The sequence below is a fragment of the Sander vitreus genome, chromosome 17, assembly GCF_031162955.1.
Source record: "Sander vitreus isolate 19-12246 chromosome 17, sanVit1, whole genome shotgun sequence".
NCBI classification, from domain to species: Eukaryota; Metazoa; Chordata; class Actinopteri; order Perciformes; family Percidae; genus Sander; species Sander vitreus.
Window position 1 is genome coordinate 19,263,567 of NC_135871.1, and position 24,541 is coordinate 19,288,107.

Below are 24,541 nucleotides of genomic sequence, written 5' to 3' on the forward strand. Positions count from 1 at the left end.
GCTGGAGAGGGAGACAGCCGCTGCAACTGGGAGGCTGCCCACAGTAGATGCCCCTGCTGGCTTTCCATATCGGTGGATACCAGAAGGGGTTGGGGGCTAGCAAACCTTCCTTGTTTAGCCCGGGAAGGCTAACAGCTGTGTGCTAAACCAACTAACAGCCACTTCTGCCTTTCCGTCAACGTAATTTACCCCCAAAGCTCTTAATGGAAGAGGAAAACACTGTACACCGTCAACCAACTAAACCAGTGCCAACACAGACTTTTTTATTGTTGTTACCGGTCACTCACAGCTGGAATGTAAGCAGTGTGACGGATAGCTTCGCACTCACACAACTAGTGGAACCTCATGCCTGTTATCTTGAACAGTGATGGGAGCTATGCAACAGGTTTTTCAACTTCACTTTGTTTCACTTTACTTTCATGTCGGGGAAATCTACGGTTTTGCCAAAGGCCAGCTTTACCGAACTTATTTTCTTGCGCGAACCGACAAGCCAGCCGAAGGACTCCAGCATCTGACCACCCCGGGCTTTATCCAGAGGCAGAGAGACGACGAAAATTTATTTTTCTGTCCGATTGCCGACTTTCGGGCGCGTGAACCGACAGCCAGCAATACGCCCGAGGGACTCCAGCATCTGACCGCCCTGGGATAGATGCCAGCTCAGACGGAGCTCACGGCATTAACTAGCTAGTCCAGGCCGCTAGCCGCTAGCTTGTTAGCAAAGTCCATAGGAAAGCACTAGCCACTTAGCCAGCAGCTAACTTAAACTTCCTTCTGTCTTCTTGTGCTGAGTAGTCCACTCAAACAGACAGGACTATCACCATTAACGTTTCATATAATAGTCCTGGTTTAAAACTCTCACTAAATTGGTGCATTACATTGACATTAACCTCCAGTATCTCTCATTCAGCAGACATGAACATTACCCAATATGCATTTCTCTCTTTGAGCAAATAATAACTTTGTTGCTGGTCAATAAATCTTAACTTTTTTAACCTTAAATTCTATTTATTAAACTATGAAATTATTTATTCAAACTTATCAATCTTATATTAATGAATACATTTCAACTGGGTTACATGTGCAATGAGCAATCCTGTCTCTCAGAAATGATGTTTCATACTAATAATTTGTTAATTACATTTTGAGAGGAAATGTAACAGCCGTCTGGACTTTGTTTCCTGCAGTGTTCATATTGGCACCTGATTTTGATTTTGTTTTAGTCTTTAGATGAAAATTAATTTTTTAAGTTGTCAGAACTTTTTTTCTAGTGTGGGAAGTGCTACAGTTGTGTGTTGCATGAACATCAAAGGGAGGTGTTTTTGAAGGACTTTGGCACTGGAGTCCTGTATGTGGTTAGGTATAAAAGCACTTGGTTAGGGAAAGATTGCGGTTTGGGTTAAGTGTTGAAGCTTTAGTGCGTACATTTTTGATATTATTGAACGTCCGTTACATTCAAGCCATTGCCAAATGAGTTGCTACAAAGCTAATTAAGACTATCAGCGCCACACAACTCTCTGTGTATTTCTCAGTATGGCTATGTTCAGAAGATTGTGGCGTCTGGTGACTGTCCCACACAGAAGCTCGAGTGAAGATAATTACCTCTTTTGAAGAGTCCATCATGTTTTTTTAATTCTCCGTGTCCTCTTTGGCTACTAGCAACTGCGTGGAGGAGGGGTGGGGGCACGTGCGCGATCACGGAAGCCTGCGTCATGTAAGTGTTGTTGTCATTACTAGGAATTCTTCATGGGGGCGACAGAAACTACGCACTAAAGCTTTAAAAAAGTAAATATGTTGTGTATTGTGCTTTACCTTTTTCAATATTTAACCAAGACCACAGTCGTTTCCTAACCTTAATCAATTGCTGTGAGTTCCCAAAAAAATGTTTATCATACTTACTTATATCAGATATAGTATTGCAAGAGCAGATTTTGCACTGTAAGGACGACAAATACAATCCCTTGTCAGTGAACTTTTTACTGCTATGCTTAGTATTAACATTTAGCGACTTTGGAGATACGTTCATTTACATCATTTCCTTATTGTTAAGGAGGAGGATTCGGTTTTAGAGGTTGATTGTCATCGTCATGGGTCATCAGTTAGAATGCATGAGTGAGCCACAGAGAAGTTCAGTCCATTCAACAAAGATTTATTTAACAAAAGGGTGAGGCAAATGATAATGGATAACATAACAGACACACATGGGTTGGAGAATCGAGAAGAAACAAATAGAAATTAGAACTTAACAAAGTGAATATTCTCACAGATAAATAAAGCTATCATTCAAATATCAGACATGTTATCAAGAAATAAATTTCTGCCGCCCCATGTGAAGGTGGAAAAGAGACTGACTGAGAGGGAGTGCAGTCTTAAATAAGGAGTGACCTGTGAACTCAATCAGGTAATTAGGGTGGAAACAAGAGCCTTATCAGTGGTGAATAAAGGGGAGGAAAGGAAGTGAGGTACAGGAAGTGAGGTAGGTGAGGAAAGCAAGTGCCAAAATAAGATAAAAAATAGGGATATTTAGTACACTTATTATGTACTAAAGATCCATCTTGTAGGAATGTCTCCGTGTTCCCGGATTACAGCAGTTACTTTGATGAGTACAAAGGTATCATAACACAGACATCGACAATGGCCAAGTTGTGACAATCCAAGCTGTAATAAACTGGAAATATCCCTTAAATAATATGGATCATGTTAAAATAAGTGTTTAATGAAGCAACAAAAACTATATTTGACCCAGCACATCTGAGCAAATCGTGCAAACGGTTACATTACAGTCGTGTGTGAAAGATGAGCTGCAGCTGTGGGAGCTCAAGTAAATTGTATTGATATCTCGACAGGCTCGTCCCTGTGTTCATCATGTACAGGGAAAAGGCTTAAGAACAAAGACATCAAAGAGGTAATAGTAATCCAGTGATTTACCAATGAGCTGATGAGATGTATTATCAGTGACAGGGCCAATTTATTGCAGTGGCAAGTGTCCTAAACTTCGGCTCCCACTGTGATTTTAAAATGCCTTTCTTTCATCTTGACGATGAAGGAGGTACAAAATAAGTGTTTTGCCATCTGCAATAAAAGAAAGTTTCTTTTTTTAATGGCATGTGTATAGCTGAGTGGGGAGTGCACATTGCTGTTCCTCTCCTGCATTCGAGTGTGAGCTGTCTGGGTGATGGCCATTATGGTTCCTGCTACTGCCTATGCGTCCGCTCCGCCGGGATCACTGAAGTGTTGGAACTAACAAGCTTGGGATACAGACAGCGGATGCACAAATGGGATTTTGTCCTGAAAGCTTTAGAGTTTGCTCCCTGTCTTCAGTAGAAACAGGAGAGAGGATGGTGCCGTTTGCAAGTTATGCACCATCATAATGAAATGATTACATGTGATAATCTTGCTAATGATCTACACTGGGGAAGAGAGCACATACAATTGAATGAGCTACACCGATGGACACAGTTTTCAGCCTCACCCTCTCATCTCTCTTTTACTATTATTCTCTTTCACTCTGGTTCAGATTTATGCAGAATCTGAAATGTTCTCCACCCAGGAAGATATGCAATATTCCTTCTCATAGTTTAAGCACACGCAGGATGTGGGGCATAGACACACACACACAGACACATTAAAACTCTTCCCCCTAGATATTTCTTTACATAAACGTCTCTTTTTCCTATCTCTCTCTCACACACACACACACACACACACACACACACACACACACACACACACACACACACACACTCTCAAAGACACAAACACGCCGAAATCCGCACAATGCTCTCCCGGCCCAAGGTTAGTACAGATTAAAAGACGTGGCATTGATGGAAGAGGCTCCTCCTCCCTCCCCGGCCTGTCACAGTGTGTTTGGGAACAACCCACTTCATTTTAGCAGCATAATGGGTAAACAGAGTGTGATCAGTCCAATTACCCCCTCATTGCAGAGGCGTTCTGGCGGGAATGGCCTGTAGAGAGAGTGAGCTGTCTGGCATGCGGCAGAGTTGCAACAGTAGCACCTGCTGCCCGGAGCCCTCACTTGTATGAATCTCAATTTGATTGTACAGCCGTGCCAAAAAAAAAAAACAGTGACCAAGAAGTGAGCCCTCTGAGGAAGATGGCAGTACTGGCTAGCCTTCTGATTGCTGTTTTCACTGCACTGTCTGAGAACGTGTGCAGGATCAGAAGGTGCTGTTCTCAGCAATGAACTCATGTCAATGTCAGCCCTTCCAGTGGATTGTTGTGCGCTTAGTTCTCAGAGTGCAAAATTCAAGGATGGAATTTTCTTATCTCCCACACAGCATGTTTTAAAGCTCAGTAGATGCATGATTTTGCAGCCGAGAGTTCATGCACAGTTGAGTAACAAGCTGCAGTTGTAAATATGAATCCAGAAAATGTACCTGATATGGTTTTACCTGTTTTCAGACATTGTGTTCACTCTCAAATGAAGAGTAAGACAGAAGAGTTGGCAGCACAGTAATAGTCCCCTCTTTACTTTTACAGTTTCTCTCATGGCTAACAGTCAGGACTACTTGACATGTTCATGCAAGTGTGGAAGTTTGCGCTCAGGTCCAGGACAAGTTTAACCTTGACAGAAAGGAGTAATTGCTCTCACTTTATTTCAAAATTTAACATTCACCTTCTCATTATAAGGACATATGTGGATATAGTCTTTGTCCTGTTCTTGTAATCCAAAGATGTGTTTATCGTCCTTGAAGATGGAAATCTTTCCTTTGATGGTTGTTTCCTCAGGCAGCTGTCTGGCAGCAAACGTATCTAACACGTGTTAGAGCTCTTTATCATCAGGCATCATGAATCAATAAAGTGAAAGAAAGTAAGGCTTTTTTTCTTTTAACAAGACTGACATACAATTTCTGGAACAACAGACGGATAGCTCTGTCAGCAGGAAATAGGAATTGCCTTTCAGGATTCATTTGGCTCCACTAATTGAAACTAATATTTTTCAAATAGTATATTGATTTGGAGAAAGCTCAACTTTTCAGATGTGCACAGTAAAAATGAACGAATAATACAAAATGTGAAGGTGCCAAGATTAAAAGAGAGTTGTGGTAAGCGTGTTACCTGTGTAGCACCACAAGTCATGAAGATGACAGAAAAAAATAATAGTATGACTTCAAAGCTCCTTCTGCTTCCTGGGCTGTTAGAAGGCCTAAGGTGCATTGTATTAGTGGCCTAATTAAAATAAAGTCTTAAGAGTGTCAAGAAAATACAAGTACAGTGGATAAGCCTGGACCTCGAAACCATATCAGTGTCACGTCTGGATCTTTATCAGAAAGTCCAACTGAATTTCCCCAAAATGTAAAATCTCACACATGCGCACGCGCGTGCAAACAGTTGACAGGCGAATCCAGGGTTGATTGATGCAAGTAAATGATTTTTTTTCAGTCGTTCCAGAGTGAAAAAGGTTGCCACAGTGTGAACACAACGTTGTTCTGTAAAGCACAAAGTACTTTCGCTGTCAACCGTTCCGAGTCAATCAAATGCTGTTTTGGATAACTTTTATAGATTTACATAAATAGCTTAAAAGACGTTGCTGAATAAAAACTGCCGTGCCAGACGAAAATATAATCGTGAAAATTATCAAAATGATTTCAGCATTTTAAAGCCATATTTTACCACGAACATCCTCATGAACAATGAGCTTATATCGTCCCTGCAGTCACTTACAGTCGGCGCGTTTGCCTGATGCGCAGCGCCTCCCCAACTGGTTCCTCACTTTGACAAATTCCTGGATGTGAGCGGGTCTGCTGAATGAATGGCTTCTTGCTCGTAAAGATGATACCCTGAATGTTTTAGAAGTTGACACATCTTTTTTCTCCCCGCTGGTAGACTATCAGTTTGGAGGAACACAATGGGACTGTGGTCATTTTGGAGTTATTCCCTTTTGGCTTTCGTATTTCTGTATCCCTTCCACCCCAAGTTTGTTGCTCAAGCGGAAATAAGTTCTTCCAGAGCAAACGACAGATTTCATCGCGTGGATGTAACGCTGCTGGAGGCACGTGTAACACGAGAATCAACGGAAGTCAAAGTCGACAATAGCTCAAAAGTTTTAAGCGCTTTTAAATCGGAAGCATCCGGTGCTTTGAATCCGAACCATGACAAGCAAGTGGGGAATGAAACACAGAGTGGACTTGGAAACGAGGCACTGTTCGGCAACAAAACGGCACCAAACTGTCGCAATCGTCTCAAAATACCTGGTAAAAAGTGTGGTAACATATCCGAGGACAGCCAAAGGCGACCTACAGCGAATATAATGTTAGAAAACACATTTCCTGACACAAGAAATATGGTAAAAAGGAGTGCTGGTACAACATACACCGAACATGTGGAAAGGAGTATAAGTGGAGATGCTCAGTCGAGAGAGAGGTTTGTGGAGACTGTCCAAGGTGTTTCCAACTCGAGACCCGAGTACCGGCGCACTGGGGAGGAAGCCAGAGGGTCTAACCCGAGGCAGAGTGAGCCGCACCTAGACACTTCTACTTTTGCTTTATCGGGAGACTCGGCGCACAACCAGGCGATGGTGCACTGGTCCGGACTCAACAGCAGCGTGAGTTTCAGTTTTACAAAAGCACTTGGTAATTTCGTAAAGGTTTTAGAGCGCACGTCATTTCCACACACACTGATTGCGGTGCTAACTGTGTTTTCTCTCTGAACTGCACATTTTTAACATGTTTTAATAGATTTACATGAATATTGTCAAATTTTTACGCACAGCTGTTTCATCGCGCACGAGGGGAATTCCTACCTACGAACTCATTTCAGTCTAACATAGTCTTGAATTGAGCAGTGCATTTTGTCTTTTTACATCCCTGATCATTTCTTTTGCTCTTGCCTAGATAGAGGTTACTGTAAGTGGATTGCGCGCCTGTTTGTGTGGACGCCTGATGGATATGATTGTCCACTTGCAGGATTCCCTCTCGCTTAAAAAAAATAATAATCAGAGTACAATAATTTATTTCAACAACTTCCACCTGAACTTTAAATTAACAGTTAACCCCGCAGGTACATTTATGTGAGACTGATCTATGGGAAAGTGCAGGTATTTTGGCAGCAATCACAACACATACATTATTTATGAAATAATCAAATAATATGTCTCTCAGGAAGCAAGGTGCAGTAGCTACAATTAATAGGGATTGTGTGTCCAACCTGACCCTTAATGTGACGCTGATGAGACACAGTCTGACCTTTTGCCAAATGAACCATGTGTTTGCCATTGACATTTGACTTGCACTTTGTTGGTAGTTGTCTAATTGCCTGGATGAATACAGCATTGCAATATGTTTGTTGTTGAAATGTTGCCACGCTTTGCACTTCAAAACAGGTTGATGGGAATGTGCCCAACTTTAATGGATGACAAGACATTGCAGCAACCACCCAGATCACCCCACCGCACCCTCACAAACACACATACACACACACACACGCACACACACAGACCATTTTACCATCACAAAGACAAAGCCATGGAGATTTTATCTCTTACTTTACATATGCAGCAGGCAAACGTGTTTGCAAGCTCCAGCATTTATCAGGAACAAAGATCTTACAAGTACAAACAGCCTCATACAAAAGAAAGGAGCTACTCTGCTTTTTTACTGCAGGTAATTCAGATCACCTCAGTTTGCTAGGCAAAAGGGTGTGATGCAGCAACATAAATCTGGGAGCACATCAGAAGATTTGTCTCAGAAACACTATGAATATTATTCATACATTATCCAAACATGCATATACAGTATCTTTTACTGGATAGTTTATATAATTCAACCTTTGTATTTTCTTATCTTGTAAATTTTCTTTTTGGTGATATATGTCATAACGTTAGAGGCATCACAGACTTTGGCCTAATGATGCATTGCTGTGGACAGTCTCTGGATATAAATCACATATGCACCTAATCTGATTTGTGAGCTGTATTATGAAATACAGTATGTTGTTGGTTTGAGATGTCTTCACCAACGATGGCCCTTTGTACTGCAGGACACTGTTTACTGCATCATCACTGATGGGCTTGTCACTGCAGCCAGTCAACATTTGAGATTTATACAGTCTGAACCCCTGTCTGTGGTCCCAAAAGTACGAGTGGAAGTGCAGAGTTTAAATTGATGGCATTTTATGACTGGATGTTAGAGCTCAGGCTTTATTAGATGTAAATTACTGATAATAAATCAAATCTAAAAGGGACATTTGAAGGAAAATTACTTCATTCCTGTGGTCTAGGGTAGCTATATCAAATATTCATTTTAAGACTTTGCCTGTGATCTGGCCAAGATGTAAACTCCAATAGGGCGTGAAAATGAGAAAGATGTAGATGGTGATGGTGAAAGCACCAGGGGCGGGATCTTCAGAGTTCAGATTTGATAAATAATTTCATCGTATAAAACCTCAAATCTGCCCACAAATCACTCCTCCCTATTATTTGATTTCTGTGATTGTCTGAGACATCAAAGCCTGGAGTCTATAGCTCTCTGGTCTCTGACTTTGAGAGAGATAACATTAATTGGACTCGACCATGGTAATACATATACTGCACAGCTTCCCTTTTAAATTCACGCTTCTTACTTGTAGTATTGATTGACTGTGCATGCTTCTCGCTTTTTAAATCTGCCCAGAATGTGAATGGGGATGGAGATATGAAGATTCACAATTTATAATCATGTGTGCCATAAATATGAGCAAAAATAGAAATTAAACTAATACAAATATACTGATAAATACACTTGGCTGGGGATGTCCTTTATGGAAAATCAATATTTAAATATTTTTGCCTCACATGAGTGTTCAAGCTGTGATGTGTCTATGTTGGTTATCTTTTTTAACAGCCATTGCAGCACATCCTACACTCAAGGGATGCAGAGCCCCCCCGAAGGCAAAAGTCTAAGTGTGCAAGCCAGCTGGTGATCAGGGAGTTATTGGCAGCCAAATGATTTTAGACTCCTGATTGACCATTTTTGCAAGATCCTCACAGACAGCTGACCAAACTAGGACACTGTGTTGAAGCTGAAGACAGTTAATGAGTGTCTTTATTGACATCCCTCTCCCCCACCCCCTTCCTCTGAATTTCTGCTGCAGAAATGTATGTTGCTGTAAATAAGGCAGAATATGGGTCTGGTCATCGTCATTGGCCTGCTATTAGAAACTTGATCAGGGAGGAGCTTGACATCGATGAGGCCAGCTGTTCTTCTTGGCTAAGGAATGGATCTTGTTGTTTTGTAATGTTTTATGAGGTTGCGAGAGTCAAACCAATCTGTCAGCTCTGTAACATCGTCTTTTTCTGCTGCGTTTGACTGGGAATCAGACAGGCCTCCTGGGCTGCGTTGTCCGCATGCTTGATCAGAACGAAGCGGTTATTGTTGCACATAATCTCATCGGTATAAATAGATAATAAAAAAGAGGAAATGGCACGGCCCTGGGGGACACTTGTGTTTAAAACCGGTTCATTAGATAGACAGCCATTCCATTTAACATGCCAGAGCTGGTTGCGTAGAAACTCCTTGATCCATAAAATCAAATGGAATGGGTTCCCAATTCACAGAGGCATTTGACCAGAGTTTGTGGGTGTTACAGGATGATGAAAGTGCAATAAGATGCTGCATGTTCGGATACAACAAAGGGAAAACTTCCAATGTGGTTTGGTTTTTCTGATAATTTCCCACATTTCTCTTTCATATTCTTCACACATAATTGCATTTTCCTGATTTTGCAGTTATAGTTTGGGGTAAGATCCATTTTGACAGTGGTGGAATGTAACAAAGTACAAATAATTTGTTACTGTACTTAAGTAAATTTTTCACGTATCTGTACTTTACTTAAGTACAATCAATAGTGCATACTTTTGACTTTTACTTTGTTACATTTTGCAGCAATTATCTATACTTTCTACTCCACTACATTTGTACAACGTTCCGTTACATTTTCTGATCAGTTTTTCCCCCTGCCAAAACGTCTTCCTGACCGTCACATGTTTGCAGCATAGACAGTATATAAATTGGACCAACAGATGCCGTTGTTCTGGACGGAGACCAGTGAAGGATATTAGAAGCACCTTTCCGGTGAGCGCTGAGCGTTACTGTGCAGCCTCCAACTGAGCTTGAAGACGTAAATGTGCCGTGAGCAACCTGTCTGAAAGTTGGAAGTCTTCTGGTAGCTGTGCCAAGAGAAATCTCAATCATTCCGAATCTTGCAGAGACGGAGAGCGTAGGTATATGTAAGGAGATAACATGGACACAGGCTAATTATTGCTAACTAAAATGCTAGTTAACATTAGTAATTAAATCAGATCACCCTGATAGATAACCAGAATTGTAAGTCAGAATGTAAACTGGGCAACATATGGTAAGCACAATTACATTAACCTAAAACTAACTTAATTAAAATGCCACAGCCCATACTGTTTTTTTTTAATTATTAGAATATAGACATTAAGAGAATAAATCGTTATGCCATTACTTTTACTTTTAATAATTAAAGTACATTTAAAATCAGGTACTTTTTACTTTTACTTAAGTAGGGTTGTCATTGTTGTACTTCTACTTTTACTAAAGTAAATATATCTCTGGTTATTTGTACTTTTACTGAAGTACTGAGATTCAGTACTTCCTCCACCACTGCATTTTGATAAAAGTCACATTATGTTCAGTCAACGGGGGCTGATATGTGACCTTGTAAAACCTTTTATTCATGCACTTTTCATCATCCTCTGGCCCCCTGGTTGCTAGCTGATCCATACTACGATTGATGAAAATCAAAAGTGGTTCATGTTTTATCATTTCAGTACGGACTGTTTTCCTACTATGATACATTTTGTATTAGAAAATACTGCAGCACCTTAGCATTTGGAATTTTTTTTATTTAAAGGTCCAGTGTGTGGGAATTTCTCCCATCTAGCGTTGAGATCATATATCACAATCAACTCTCTTGCGCCACGCAGTTCAAAGTACGTATTACAGCTACGGTAGCCTTCACGCTTTTTTCTGATGACGCCGGTCTCTTGCTCTTTTCAATATCCTTTTTTTTTTTACTCCTGTTCCTGAAATTTGGATTTTGAATACGTGTGGTCCTCCATGTTTCCTTCTTCAAACTTGCCGGGGCCGGAAAGCTACGATACCCATTAGCAGCATTAGCAGCACCTGTGAGTTTATCATGTTACAGCGAAAACACGAAAGGCGGAGTGGTGTGTCCTGTATGTCCCTTACCGGCTAATGTATTTCAAGATGGCGCATGAATATGGAGCGTCTACCCCAGTTCATGCAAATGCAACTGTAAAATTTCAAGCCAAAAGGAATACTTGGAATTGATGGTGGTGGTAAATATTCATGAAAAAGGACAAGTTTGTGAACGGGCAACACAGATTTTGAGAATGAACAACTAAAAACCTTACACACTAGACCTTTTAAGATAAGCCTTTTTCTAGAGTTTTTGTGTATATTATTTTTAAAACACCATGGTGTTAAGTTTCAGATTTTTTACTAAATATGGATTTTAAAGTGGTAGCCAGTGAAAAAACTAAAACAAAGGTAATTTTCTTTCTACAAGCCATTTTCATCCTCCACCTGCTTGTCCCTTGGGGTGTCAGCACCATAAGTCTGTTCATTAATCCAGCCTGTCTCAAGCCTTTAGGGGTGCACTGTCCACTGATGTGATTGTAAGATGCTGATAGAAACGGCAGCAATCCTGCGGGCCATGTTAGAGGTAGACTGCTGGTCACAACAGCAAAAACAATTTCTCAGGAGCCTGGATGGGCAATTTCTAAATATTTTAGAGAGAAATACAGCATTTCCTATAGGTTCTTTTGCCTCAGTTTTATTTTATAGTGCACAGGATACACATGTTACCCTCTCTATAGTAATAATTCAGTGAAATTCCAGTTTTTAACTGACATGCACGTATGACTTTTTTTTTTTCCCCATGAATCTTTTGTGCTCGGGAACCATAATGCAGCACATCAACAGAGCCTCTCAGCACTTCCTCAGCACTTAGACTGTAGTTTTGGCTCACAAAGTGCATTTTAAGCAGCAGATAAAGGTCTGCCACCAGTTGTATGTTCAAGTGCACTGTCGTTGCTTGATTCCTATCTGTTTCTCTATCAGTCCCAGTCTCTCTCTCTCCCTGTTTAACACATGCGCATACACACACTTATATTTAAATTTTAATCAACAGTGACAAAGCGGGTGCTGAATAATATCTGACAGGTTTGCATGTGATTAATTATTTTAATATCTGTCGCAGTGTGGTAGACACATACTATAGCTGTGATTAGGTTTTGAAAACAAATTTATGCATTTTGTGATTGGGAAAATTATAAAATTCAAATTGGGAGAAAGTCCTCCTTATTAATTATCACAGAGATAGAGTTAAGACAAACTGTGGCACTTTACATGTATTAAAGAAGTTTTTGTTTCTAAAGCATTGAATTTGAAATAACATCTAATTGTATTCTGTGCTTTTCTACTTGACAAGCTCTGATAGTTAAATAGTGCTCTTCACCATGTTTAAATGACTTTTATTATATTCCCACTAATTTCCTTCTTTCTTTGCTCTGTGCTCTTTCTATTTCTTTACAGTAAATGGCTCAATTTTCCTCACGGAGTTGATTGAAATTGAAGTTATATCATATATGATGTTTGATATTTGGATATTTGGTTGTACTTCTGTTGCCTTTCTTCTTCCAAACAATTTCCCTGGCTGGAACCATATTACAAAGTGTAGATGGCCTATTGCAGCTGTTAGCATGGTATGCAACAAAAATCAAAACTAGGTGTGACATATATGGATCAACCAGTCTTTGAAATGCATATGTTAGAAAATTAGTAGCTTATGTCGATATTATTGTGACCAAACAAACTAAGAAAAAAGCAAACAAATCAACAGCTCAAAATGTCTCATTATACACAATTTTGGCTAAAGGGCATCCAATATTAACCTAGTGTGACCCACATTATCAACCCTATCTCCTAGATATTATGTTTATATACTACTAATATAATAATGATATACTACATTTTGGCCCCTCAGAACTCTGTGTTTTGTGACTGAATACGAATACAAGATGAAAAATAAAGTGTTCTGTTGGTCTTCTGTTTAAGCCAAACCCAAACCATGGTTAAAGTAATGAAAATGTTTCTACTTTGACTCTTTCAGATAACGTTACATTAAACGTAAAAGGTCATCACTGCCCTGTCAGTATGAATAATAATACCTGGAGAGGAAAAGGGGCCAATTCACTGGACTGTATCTCCAACTTTTTATCAGGGGAGAGTGAGACCAACCAAATTGTACAAAAAGTAGTCCAAATTACTACAAGATGCCCAAAACAAATTTTACCTTCCCAATTGGCTGGAAAACCACCCAGTGTGTTAACACTGATGCTCTCCAATTCAACCACCTTTTTATAACTTCAGTTCAGTCCAAGAACATACAGTAGTACTTTGTTGCCTGGGAAAGATATTCCCTCTAAGTAAAATCCTGGCAGCATTTATGTTTCCTTCTAAATGTAACTGGCAAAACAAATGCGTAGTATATAAACTTAATGTCTAGGATAAATAGATACTCAAATCTGATCTTTGACTTAACCTTAAAGAACAGGCAGTATCTACCACTACACATTGTGAAAAATGCAAATCAGTGACAAGGGGATGAAAAAACAGGGATATGTGGGACATATTTAGCTCATGATCTGAGTCTCACAGCACTTTTGGCAGTGAAAGGGGTCGTTTTAGGTGGAGGGCTTCTCTTTTCCAAAATCTCAATTTGGACCCACTGCCGCCTTTGGCTCCAGCTCAGACCCCCGTGGGCAGAAGCCAAGCCATTAGGAGCCAAAAGTTGTGAAGGAATATAATAGACTGGAAGAAATGTCTGAATGGTGTTACATTGCTCAAAGTTCTCCAAAATGCAAACTAGTGTTCAAATTGATCACAAATCTGTTCATTTTCCATAGATGTTATATTATTATAGTTTACCTTGGTACATTTCTCTGTTGTAGTCCATAGCTTAATGAATAACACAGAATTACACACAAAAATAAGTAAATGTAGTCATGCTACAACCTCTGAGCAATAAATATGAGCAAACAAGAGTGGCACAGAAAAAAACCTTTGGAGTAAAATGCTAATGTTGTATTTTTGGCTCTCCACACCGCTTACAATGCATCAAATTAATTTTAAATTGCATTGGGATGTGCCTAAAACTTTGTGAAATGTGTCAAAACATTTAAATTACTTTTAAAATTTTCATCAGATTTGTCCTTGAATGCTGCATTCCTTTTTTTCACCATCTCTGCAAACCACAGTGCATTGTGCTGTAACATCAACATCAAAACACAAAGATAAAAAAATAAAAACAGAGTGCCGTGTATATTTCTATACCTAGTCCATTAAACATAGTTCAAGCTTTCTTTAAGGAAATGCAGCAGACCAATCACAATCTTTTATTCCACTAACGGCAAACAGCACAGTTTATTGTGTATTGTTGTTAGCAGCAGAGAGACATAACACAAACTCTCCTCACAATAGAGCTGTGTTCAAAGTGAAACCCTTTTCTCTTCAGCCCATTTCATTAATTCCCCACCATAATGGACTGAATTGATTGTAGCAACCTGCATTAGGTCTATATGACCGGAGCTCAGAAGTCAGGAGGATAAGCAAACATACAGACAGCAGACTAATGCACCAGGGAGCTTTTGCTGGGGTTTACTTGATGAAAGCAGCATCCCCAGAGTATGTTTTCACCCTTAAAAGTACAATCAATTTGGTCCACAGATAAGATGAGGACAGAGTAAGGCCTCCATTCCACCGCACCATTCCTCTTAAAAGACTTGTGTCTTTTCTGCTAAGTGCTCTACTTTAGAGACGTCCTCACAGAGCCATAATCAAGATGTTGTGTTTTTATCCCTCCACCCATTTGCAATGCATCTTGATTTTGCCCTCGTCGCTGTCAAGCGAATTTATGCAAATTTGCAACCAATACTGTATTTCTTTTCTCTGCAGGTGTTTGCATCAGATAATTTCTAATTGATGCATGAATACATTAATCTTTAATCTTATGAGAGGGAATAAGAAGTTACATTTTATGTCCTTTGTTTTGGATGAGTTCTGTTACGAAAGTTTTGAGCTCATTTCGATACACAGATTACTTTCTACACTTTCAAGTGTGTTTGTGGCCCAACAAAGGACATACAACAATATTCTTTCTTGTGTTTGGCTGGTGATCTTTTCCCTTCATATCACAAGAAATTAAAATTAAAAGTGATAGTCCAAAACAGACCAAAGATGTTGTCGGCGTGCGTAGGAGATTAATTAGCTAGTTGACTTAAAAAAGAACAGTGTTTGTCAAATTGCTCAAATGACTCTACTTGCCCTTGGCTTCTTCCTTCCTTCTCTTAATGAAGTTGAGAATGTAATGAGCTTAACAACAAATGAAACCGGTTTTATTTTTGTGTCCTCAGGATAGCATCTGCATGAACAGGCCAGTGAAATGCAGTGTAGTGAGGTGAACAATGGAGTCTCAGCTTGCTCTTCTCACTCTCTTGATATGCCAGCTTTTTGGTTTCTGATAATGGCCAGGATACATTAGGGTGCCCCCATAGATCTGCATTAGTTCGTAGACTTGGCTCTTCCCGCTACGTTTTTCCCCCTGCTTCCTTTTCCAAACCACCTTTTATGCTTCTAATTCAAAGCAGTAATAGCTGAGAGTCAATTTTGGGGTAATCTATGCTGTGACACAAATTTGGTAAAAGCTTGGCATCACCCCAACCTGGTCTACTACAGTCCATTTGCATTTTTTTTTTTGGTTTAGAGTTTTTTTATTCTTTAGGAATTTATTCTATCTATCTATTGTGGTCATCTACGGTGGCCGTGAAGTGCAAACCACGACAGCAAATCGCACAACACAACAGCAAATCACACTGTTATTTTTTTATTTGGTGTATTAGTTCTTTTGTTATTTGCAAAAATTACAGACACCCCAATTTTATTTATTCATTATGTCAGTATAAAGGCACAAGTAGAGATGGTCCGATACCATTTTTTGCTTCCCGATACCGATTCTGATACCTGAACTTGCGTATCGGCCGATACCGACTACCGATCCGATACCAGTGTGTCATATATTTTATTATGTTTTTTAATATGATTTCTATCTTTGTTGTCGGTCTAGCTCAGGTTAAACTCTTTGTGAAACATGAATGCCCCAGAACTTTCTTTTATTATGCAGTTTGACAGTCATAGTTATAACGGAAAAAGAACATACATGACCTACTTTAATGTAGATTTTCTTTAGGGCTTTATAACTTGGTATCGGATCAGTGCATAAACTCCAGTACTTCCCGATACCAGCGTTTTAGGCAGTATCGGAGCCGGTATCGGAACATCACTAGGCAGAAGATCGTCCGTTGGTACAGTGTATACATTATCTGTTGGTTTGTGCTGCATTCTTCAGTTGGCCCAACGTCTGAATGAATGTTTTAGTAAACTTGACACTGAAGCCAACAGACTGATCGTTTTTTAATTACTTCTTTCAGGTCGGTAAATGTCACTGAAGAACCTTTACATTTGTTTTAGTAATCTAGTAAGGCTGTCTATTGCGTTTGAATTAGTATTACACTTTGCTAAATTAGTAAGCGAAAACGGCTGTCATTCATAATGCTAGCGTAGTTCCCTCCAGATTTGGGCTCTTATTTTTCTAATCTGTGCATAACTCATTTGCTAACATTAGCTAAGGTCCCTGGGGAATGATTGTTGAGGGTAAATGTTGATTTTGTTTAGATGTGCCAAATTGTAATTATATAAGTGATTATTGGTCGGACTGTTTAGCTTAAGCTATGCTAGCGGGAGCTGTCACTTGTTGCCATAGCTGTAGCTGTAACGGACGAGAGAGTGGAGAAAGGATGTTTGGAGTGGCAAGTTTACTCAAACCTTCATTGGACGTTGGGCCAACTGAAGAATGCAGCACAAACCAGTTTACATACACTGTACCAGCAGATGATGTCGGGCCTTTATACTCACATAAGGAATACATTAAATGGGGGTATCTGTCATTTTTGCAAATGTACAAAATAAATAATACATAAAATAAAAAATAATGGTGTAAAATACCCCAAAATATACTATGTGCCTAATACGTACCTACCCTTTCCGTTTCACTCACCAATGCTGTTGTGTTGTGTGAATAGCTGTCGTGTCGTGGTGAATTGCTGTCGTGTTGTGGTGATTAGGAAGTTGCTAACTGTGTCTGTCTGCCGTTTGGTGATGAGCAGGTAGTGTACAGTGGGTTTTTAGACCTTTTTTAACTGAAAACAGTTGCGTGTTGCAGCCGGAAATTACGCTACAAGAGCAGTGAGAGTGAACGAAAACAGCAAAGTTATGGACCGGACAGCTAAACAATGAGCCAAAACTCTTTTATAAAGCCTTTAAAGCCGAGCTGCAGATTCGGCTGATGATTCTCAGTTAGTTACACGTTTTGTAACTTCTATTCTGCTATTGTGATCAAATTACTACTATAAAAGATGTTTTTAGTCTTCGTGAAGCATTTTGGTTAAGTAAAGTTATTATTGTCATAACTATTATAAATTATATAATTTGTTTGTGTATTATCATCTTCATGGCCTAACTCTCTAGTTGGAAAAATATTCACTTACTGTACACGTGCATCAACACACAGCCCAGGTAAATAAGAGTGTCTGCACTCAAAGCTTGTCAGATTATGTTTTAATTCAATCTTTTGACAGATTCAAAACCCACCTTTACTTTGTTTATCAAATTTGATGAGGTCACAAAAACTGACCCCCCAGACAGCTGTCGGAGAAAGATGGCATATTTGGGTAAAAGCCATCTTATGAAAGCTATTTAAGACATGATTTAATTAGTGTTGATATATTTCAGCGAATTGTCAGGCATTTTGATGTTGTGGTTGGACTCAGGAGGTAAATAGATAAGGGATACTCCTGGGAGATGGCTCTGTGTATAGATGTGTTTACCCTACAGTACAATATACACAACATTATGTGTATTCATGAGAATGTAAATTTGTATCATTTTAGCAGTGCACTTTTCACTGGGTGCTGAAGGTAAATAAAATATAGATATACGTGTCAATGCATGAGCCATTAGCCATGTTATTACAAAGAGGCTTACATCACTCACTGTTATCAACTTTGGGAGTCCCTTGGAAATTAATTTAGATCCTTCACTTGGCCCCTCCGGCTAGGTTCAAAAACACTGCCAGATCTACATGAAAGTGGCTGTATTTCTTACACTTCTAAAGATTGCTCCTACTTCCTGTTGTGTGTTACTCCTGAAAAAGGAAAGAAACAACAATCTGGAGGTGTGATTTTTAGAGAAAGGGTCCCTTTTTTCCTTTGACTACCCAATTAAACAGAAATAGTTTTTGAGGGGCGGCGTGTTAATGATGCTTTACTGGGGGCAACAGGTTCCATTTGGAGCATGAGGTTAAAAAAGCACAATAAAACTGTGCTGATGTGCTGCAAGTCTATTTCATTTTATTAATAGCTATATTGCAGTACACTACATAGCAATGATTCATACCTAAATTGTGAGCTGTGTAGAAAATCTTCTGCCCACCAACATGGTGTTGAGATGCCTCTCATGTCCCACTGAAGCACTTTAAAAAAATAAATGGAACATTTCTCTTTTAAAAAAAACAAACGGAGGGATATGGAATTTCTAATTTGATTTTTGTTTTTGCGTGAATGTGCAAGACATGTATACGCTGCATGCTTGTAGAAGTGTAGTGTGCAGGTCTGTGAGTGAATGAGTAATTGGTGTTAAGGCGATACATTACATCAGAATGATTTAATGGCTCTAGCACTTTGTTGCCATGGTTATTCAGCCACCTGAAAGAGTTAATATACCTTTACAGGGCCAAACAGCATGTGCAGGTTTCTCGTGAAATATGCTGGTTACATGAAATAAGACAGCAAAAAGGTGAGCCTGTTTTTAAAAGGAATAAAGAAAAAGAAACAAAGACTGAAAGAATAACAGAAAGAAAGCGAGAAGGAAAGAAAGGAACCAAAGAAGGGAAAGCAAGCGACAAGAATAGAATGTTAGGATAAAAGGATGACTAAACCCAACTCCTTGGTGGGGGAGGGCCAATCGGAAAAATGATTGGTTGACTTTCCCGGGGCAAAACTGTCTTTGCTCACATCAATAAAACATAAACATGAATAAATGCACTGCTTTTGGCCTTCTAGGGTCCTTACTTAATTTCATGTATGCAAGTGAGCGATGATACGCATGGAAAATTGTATTTACCTAGAAGGCTCAAAATAATTCTGGAAGCCATTTTGTGTTTGTTTGTTCCCAGTATTTACATAAATGCAGGGCTGCAGCATAAACTCTTAGAATATGCGTTTAATGCTACTTCATTTGCCGGGTTCTCATAGTTAACGTCACGCATCTGATGTGCACAGCACTGTACGTGCTCTCCCTCAGCATTTATTATTTTTTATTCATGTATAGTAGCTCCCTATTGACCTGAGCCACAGATGCACAGCTATCAATAATGTTGAAGACGTGTCTCCAGTGATGTACTCTTGATGTATCCACTTTGGGACAAATCATCCAAACAGTCATCTGCCTGGCTAGTCTGTTGGTCCCTGAGGTAGATTGTCACTGACCCAATTTAAAGGGTCAGCTTTTGTTAATGAGCCGACCACACAAACATGTTTATGATGGAGTTCCTAATGACAATTGCAGATTTGTTGCTGAGAGGCTTTTTGTCATCACATTTGGCCATTTGGGGCTATTTTTAGACACTGTATGTTAAACAAACTAAATTTGTGAGCATTTGATTAAATTGGATCCATGTGCAAGATGGTGCAAGTGATTGAAGCCCATAAAACTGTGAACATTTATGCGTTGTTCACTCAGTTAATTTGCAATTTGCAGTGCTGGATATTTGAATCCCTTTGGTTGGGATGAACCGCCTCTAGTTTGACACTGATAAAATCAATTCCAGGTTCAATTTACCTCGTAGTATAATGTCTCATGACACACATTGTCGTCGTTGTTTAGCAAAAGAGAACTAAAGAGTCAAACAATCAACAGTTTGGCAGAGTTTTTCTCTCGTATCTATTTTTCAAAGCAGGCAATTAGGCCTAACATCACAGCCACTTAACTAAGTCTGTACTCCAAATTGATTCAGACTCCAGCGTTGGACCTTGCAGACTTGGTGCATTTAGTTATGCAAATGCTTATCTCTCTGTGTGATTGGTTAATTAACCTGTAATGCAGATAGTCCCAGCCATGCACAGTAGCCATTTGATAGCTAAATTGTGGGTCAATTGGCTTTTTAACATTTCCAAAGCAGGCTTAGAGGAATGTCTTTTGTTCCTCCAAATCTTGTGTGGCTTCTCTCGGTTTAATGACTCGTTCCGTGGGTCCCATAAGGTTAATGTGTTTAAACTCACTGTAATTGAGCTTTTGACCTATCTTTCAAGCTTTTTTTTTTTTTAAATTCGTCATATTATGCCATGTCCCTGCTCCTTGATTGTTATTATATACAATTCCTTCTCCCTCCCTCCATGCCCTGCCCTAAACTCTCTACCCCAACGCCCCTTTCTATCCTGAGCTATGAGCATCCCCATGGCAAGTCATTTATAATACCATTGGAGTGACAATAATTCGTTTGCACACCATTTCACTCTGCCCTCTACGTCTGTCGCAGGCTTTTATGGGCCACATTTTTGTTTCCTCAGAGAACACGCAAAAGCATTTAGCCAAAACTGGAACTCGACATCTTCCAATAAGTAAAATGAGTGACATAACATCTTCCAGCAACATTTGACATCAACATCTGTTGGTGCTTTTGCAGCTTACTTCACTATTTTAAAGGTAAAAGCAAGACAGAAGAAAAAAGGAAAATAGAGAGGGTTGTGCGGTGAAGCCACTGACTGCATTTCTTCTCATTGTTCAGTGAACAATTGTTTTCAGATTTTGCTGTTATGTAGGTATCATTCCACATGAGTTACAGACACAATTCTTGAAAGCCCACATGGATTTGCTTTAGATCCTGCCACTAGGAGACTGACATCTCCTGACAACATGAGGATCACTTGTCATTGGGATAACCTACTGTAAGACGCTGATATTTATTAGTAAAGGGATGTAGCAGACATGTTGTAATCATTCCACGTCATTAGGTGTAGACAGGTAAGTATGCTGGTGAGGCACTTATGCAAAAGCTTTTTAGTGCAGACGTTGGCATGTAATTAAGTATGTCTGTTGCTGTTATGTTGCAGGTGATCCTGATCTTGACTAAGCTGTATGACTTCAACCTGGGGGCTGTTACTGAGAGCTCACTCTGGAGGTAAGTTTGTTTTTAATCATTGCTATTTTTCCTTTTCCATCTAAATAGAAAGTTTATGGCATCATTGCAAGGATTTTTTAAAAGATGCAAGAGCACAGCCCAAAAAACAATAAGTATAATATATTCATAGAGAGTGCAGTATAGTGCATGTGTGATTTATAGTGTTCTTACTTGCTAGGAAATGAACAATCAAGTTACACTGGAAGCCAATATGAAGTATGTTTTAATAAAGCAATCTGAAGTAGTTCCGAAGGAAATATTCTCATCTTTGCGTCCTTCAGCGTCATAAATAACACTGACAACTGAAAAACAACCTTTAAAAAAAAAAACATTCCCAACCTATTTTATGTCCATCATCAGCAAAGAAACTTTTTGAAAGGCTATTTTTGAGAGGTAAACCGGAAGACTTATCAGAAGGATTCTTTTTTGGTGTCTGTTTTCCTCTGACCTAGAAACTTCCTGAAACCTTTTGTTTCAGAAGCAATTGACATGCAATTGCTACTGTATATCTGTAGTCATTTCATTCAGTATGTATTGAGAGGTGAGTTACAGTGCCCTGTCAGATCATAAATAAGAATGGAATTCATTAAGGATTATACCACAGAGGCCAATTCTCACCTCTCCCATAGCCTGCAGAGAACTCATTTCATTCTGAAATACACGTGAAAGAGACCATCAGTCCGCCAAGCATAGAGTTTCAAATTAATATCTGTTTCACCAGAGGCGCCGCTAAGATTTACACCCGACTTGACACGTTTTGAAATCCCATATTGTGTACAGGAGGTCTTCCATCATCAAGGTGTCTGCTTAACAATTGCACCACGACTAAATTAGAGTGTACCTCAGGGAGTGCACAAAGGCTCTTAGTATAGGTATTAGAAAAGCAGAGATCTGAATGTTATGAAAAGAAACGGGAGTAAATGATTTCTGTGATAACACAATAAATGATTTATGACTACAGCTCTGGGCCACTGTTGGTGGCAGAATGCAATGTGCAGATCAATGGGTGACTTGCAAAAGCTAAACACACATCAAGTCCCTTTGTGTTTTTAGATGGCTACTCTTTCTTCACAGAACTTCACGATGTAATGACATCATTTAAGAGGCTTTCTTTCACAGCCTCCATCAAAGATGCCAACTGAAAGGAGTAGGCTACTTAAGCACAAATACAAATGTGTTGAGGGGTAAGTCTTTGTAAACAATTTCAACACCAAATGGGACGATTCAGATTAATGCACAGACAATGATAGCAGACACTGGGTATCTATCCAATTATGCAGTGAAATTACATTTGGATGCACTCAGGTAGAACTGAGAGCATGATTGGCTGTTTTTGTGGCGAGGAGAAATATGGAGATTGGGATGACGAACACATCTACCATTGTCATGGGATGCATGGATATATGTGTATTTGTCAGCTTTGTGTGCTAATTTATTGCGCTATAGTAACAGAAATACCGCACTTAAACTTCCCCTGCTGTAAAGAAAACTGAATACAAAAATATGAAACTAAATATCTAAGTCAGTTAAAAACAGAGAGAACCAAAGGCCACTAATTCATAATAAAAAAACAGCATGAAAGGATTATACCACTGCTCTGGAAAGGATGTTTTTAAATTACTTCCTCACCATCTTCAATGTACAAACATCTACCAACATGAAAATAGAATAATGGCTTTTCTACTATAAGACAACAATGTGTTCTTGACTCAGAATGTTGTTGTATTCAAAGGCTATGCTTGTGTTGGAGTTTTCAGTCCATTTACTGCAAATGGAATTTATTGCATACACTTACGTTACTGTTGACCATTTTCCAAAACATACCTGAGGTTCATAAATGGATTTTGCAGGCTAGTTTCATTACATGTCAATGTAGCATGAAATCCAGCTTGCAAACACTTAGTTGACATGTGTAAAGTGAACATTTAGTCTGCATACTATGTTTGTCAAAGCTACATTTTGCTGAATGGTATTATAGTTGCGAGAGGAAAAGCCTAATGAATATGCCAACTATTTTAATGCAGAAATCTAACAAACTTGCAATGTGCTTCTTTTCTATTTCCATATTTCTCGTTGCTTTTCAAAAGAAATGTGATTGCAACTCTGTGAATGCATTTTATTTTTATTTTTATCTTCGAGCCTTCTTTTTATGCAGTGGTAAGGAGGAGTTTCAGATTAGCGCCTGTGCACTAATACATTAATAATTTTTTTCCCTCTCCATTAAAAGAAATATGCTAAATGTCCCTGCTGAGTTTTGTGATGTTATGTTGACACTAGTGTTCATTGTGAGGTCTAACAAACCTGTTGTATGCATGTCCTTTCTAATGTCCTTTTTTAAACCTGCATTGTTAAATCCATAAATCTTCTACTTTCTGTCTTTTGCTGGTGCATTTCTACATTTATTGCAGTTATTGCCACTGATTGTTAATCATTTCATTTGACAGACTAACCCAATCTTTCAGTAAATGTATTAATTTGCTTCGACTGCTGCTTCACCTTCACCAGTTGACATCGTCGTTTTCTGCAACTTAAAAGTATTTCACTTGTTCATCGTGTTCTATGTACAGGTATTCTATGTATTTTATAGCATGCATACACAATACATTTGCATTACTGTCTTAGCAACTTTCTCACTAAATTTAGACTTTTTGGACTCCTCAAACTTGTTTAGATCATATTTCTCAGTCAACAAGCCAATCTTCAGCCCGAAATAACATGAATGTAAATGTGCATTTATCGAATAATCCCTGCTTTCCATTGTTTGTCCTTTTTCTTGGTGTTTATTCTAGGAGTTTATTCCAGTGTCTGGATTCTCACTATTCATGATATTTATACAACATCCTACATATAAGGCTTTTGAAATTGGAGGTGGATATTAATGAGATGATAGCAGGTTGAAAAATAATAATGGCTAATGTTAAAGCTTGTACCGTCAGTTAAGTTTTGCTTGACTACTTTCATTTTTCAAAGTCTTGTGTACTGTATATCTATATCTATATATTATGTAAATTTGTTTGTGACGTTATCTTAAGAAATCCAGCTACTTTCTGAGCATGCTTTAGTTACTTTCCATCTTTTTTGTGGTCAAAACCTCTGCAGGGTTTCTTCAACAGTTATTAATTGAATGAATCAGTCTGTTTGTACAGCACATTTCTGTAAAATCTCTACAACACTGACTACTTGAAAGCTCTGCTTTTTATTCAAC

At 39.0% G+C, this 24,541-nt stretch overlaps 1 protein-coding gene across 1 annotated transcript in view; it reads left to right on the forward strand.

The window, feature by feature from the left end:
- Window positions 1-5,748: 5,748 nt before the first annotated feature.
- Window positions 5,749-24,541, forward strand: part of sorcs3b (sortilin related VPS10 domain containing receptor 3b) — a 40,151-nt gene continuing 21,358 nt past the window's right edge. The window contains exons 1-2 of the mRNA XM_078273490.1: window positions 5,749-6,562; window positions 21,269-21,336. Coding sequence (XP_078129616.1) covers window positions 5,867-6,562; window positions 21,269-21,336 — 764 coding nt within the window. The 5' untranslated portion in view covers window positions 5,749-5,866. The remainder of the gene's footprint in view (window positions 6,563-21,268; window positions 21,337-24,541) is intronic.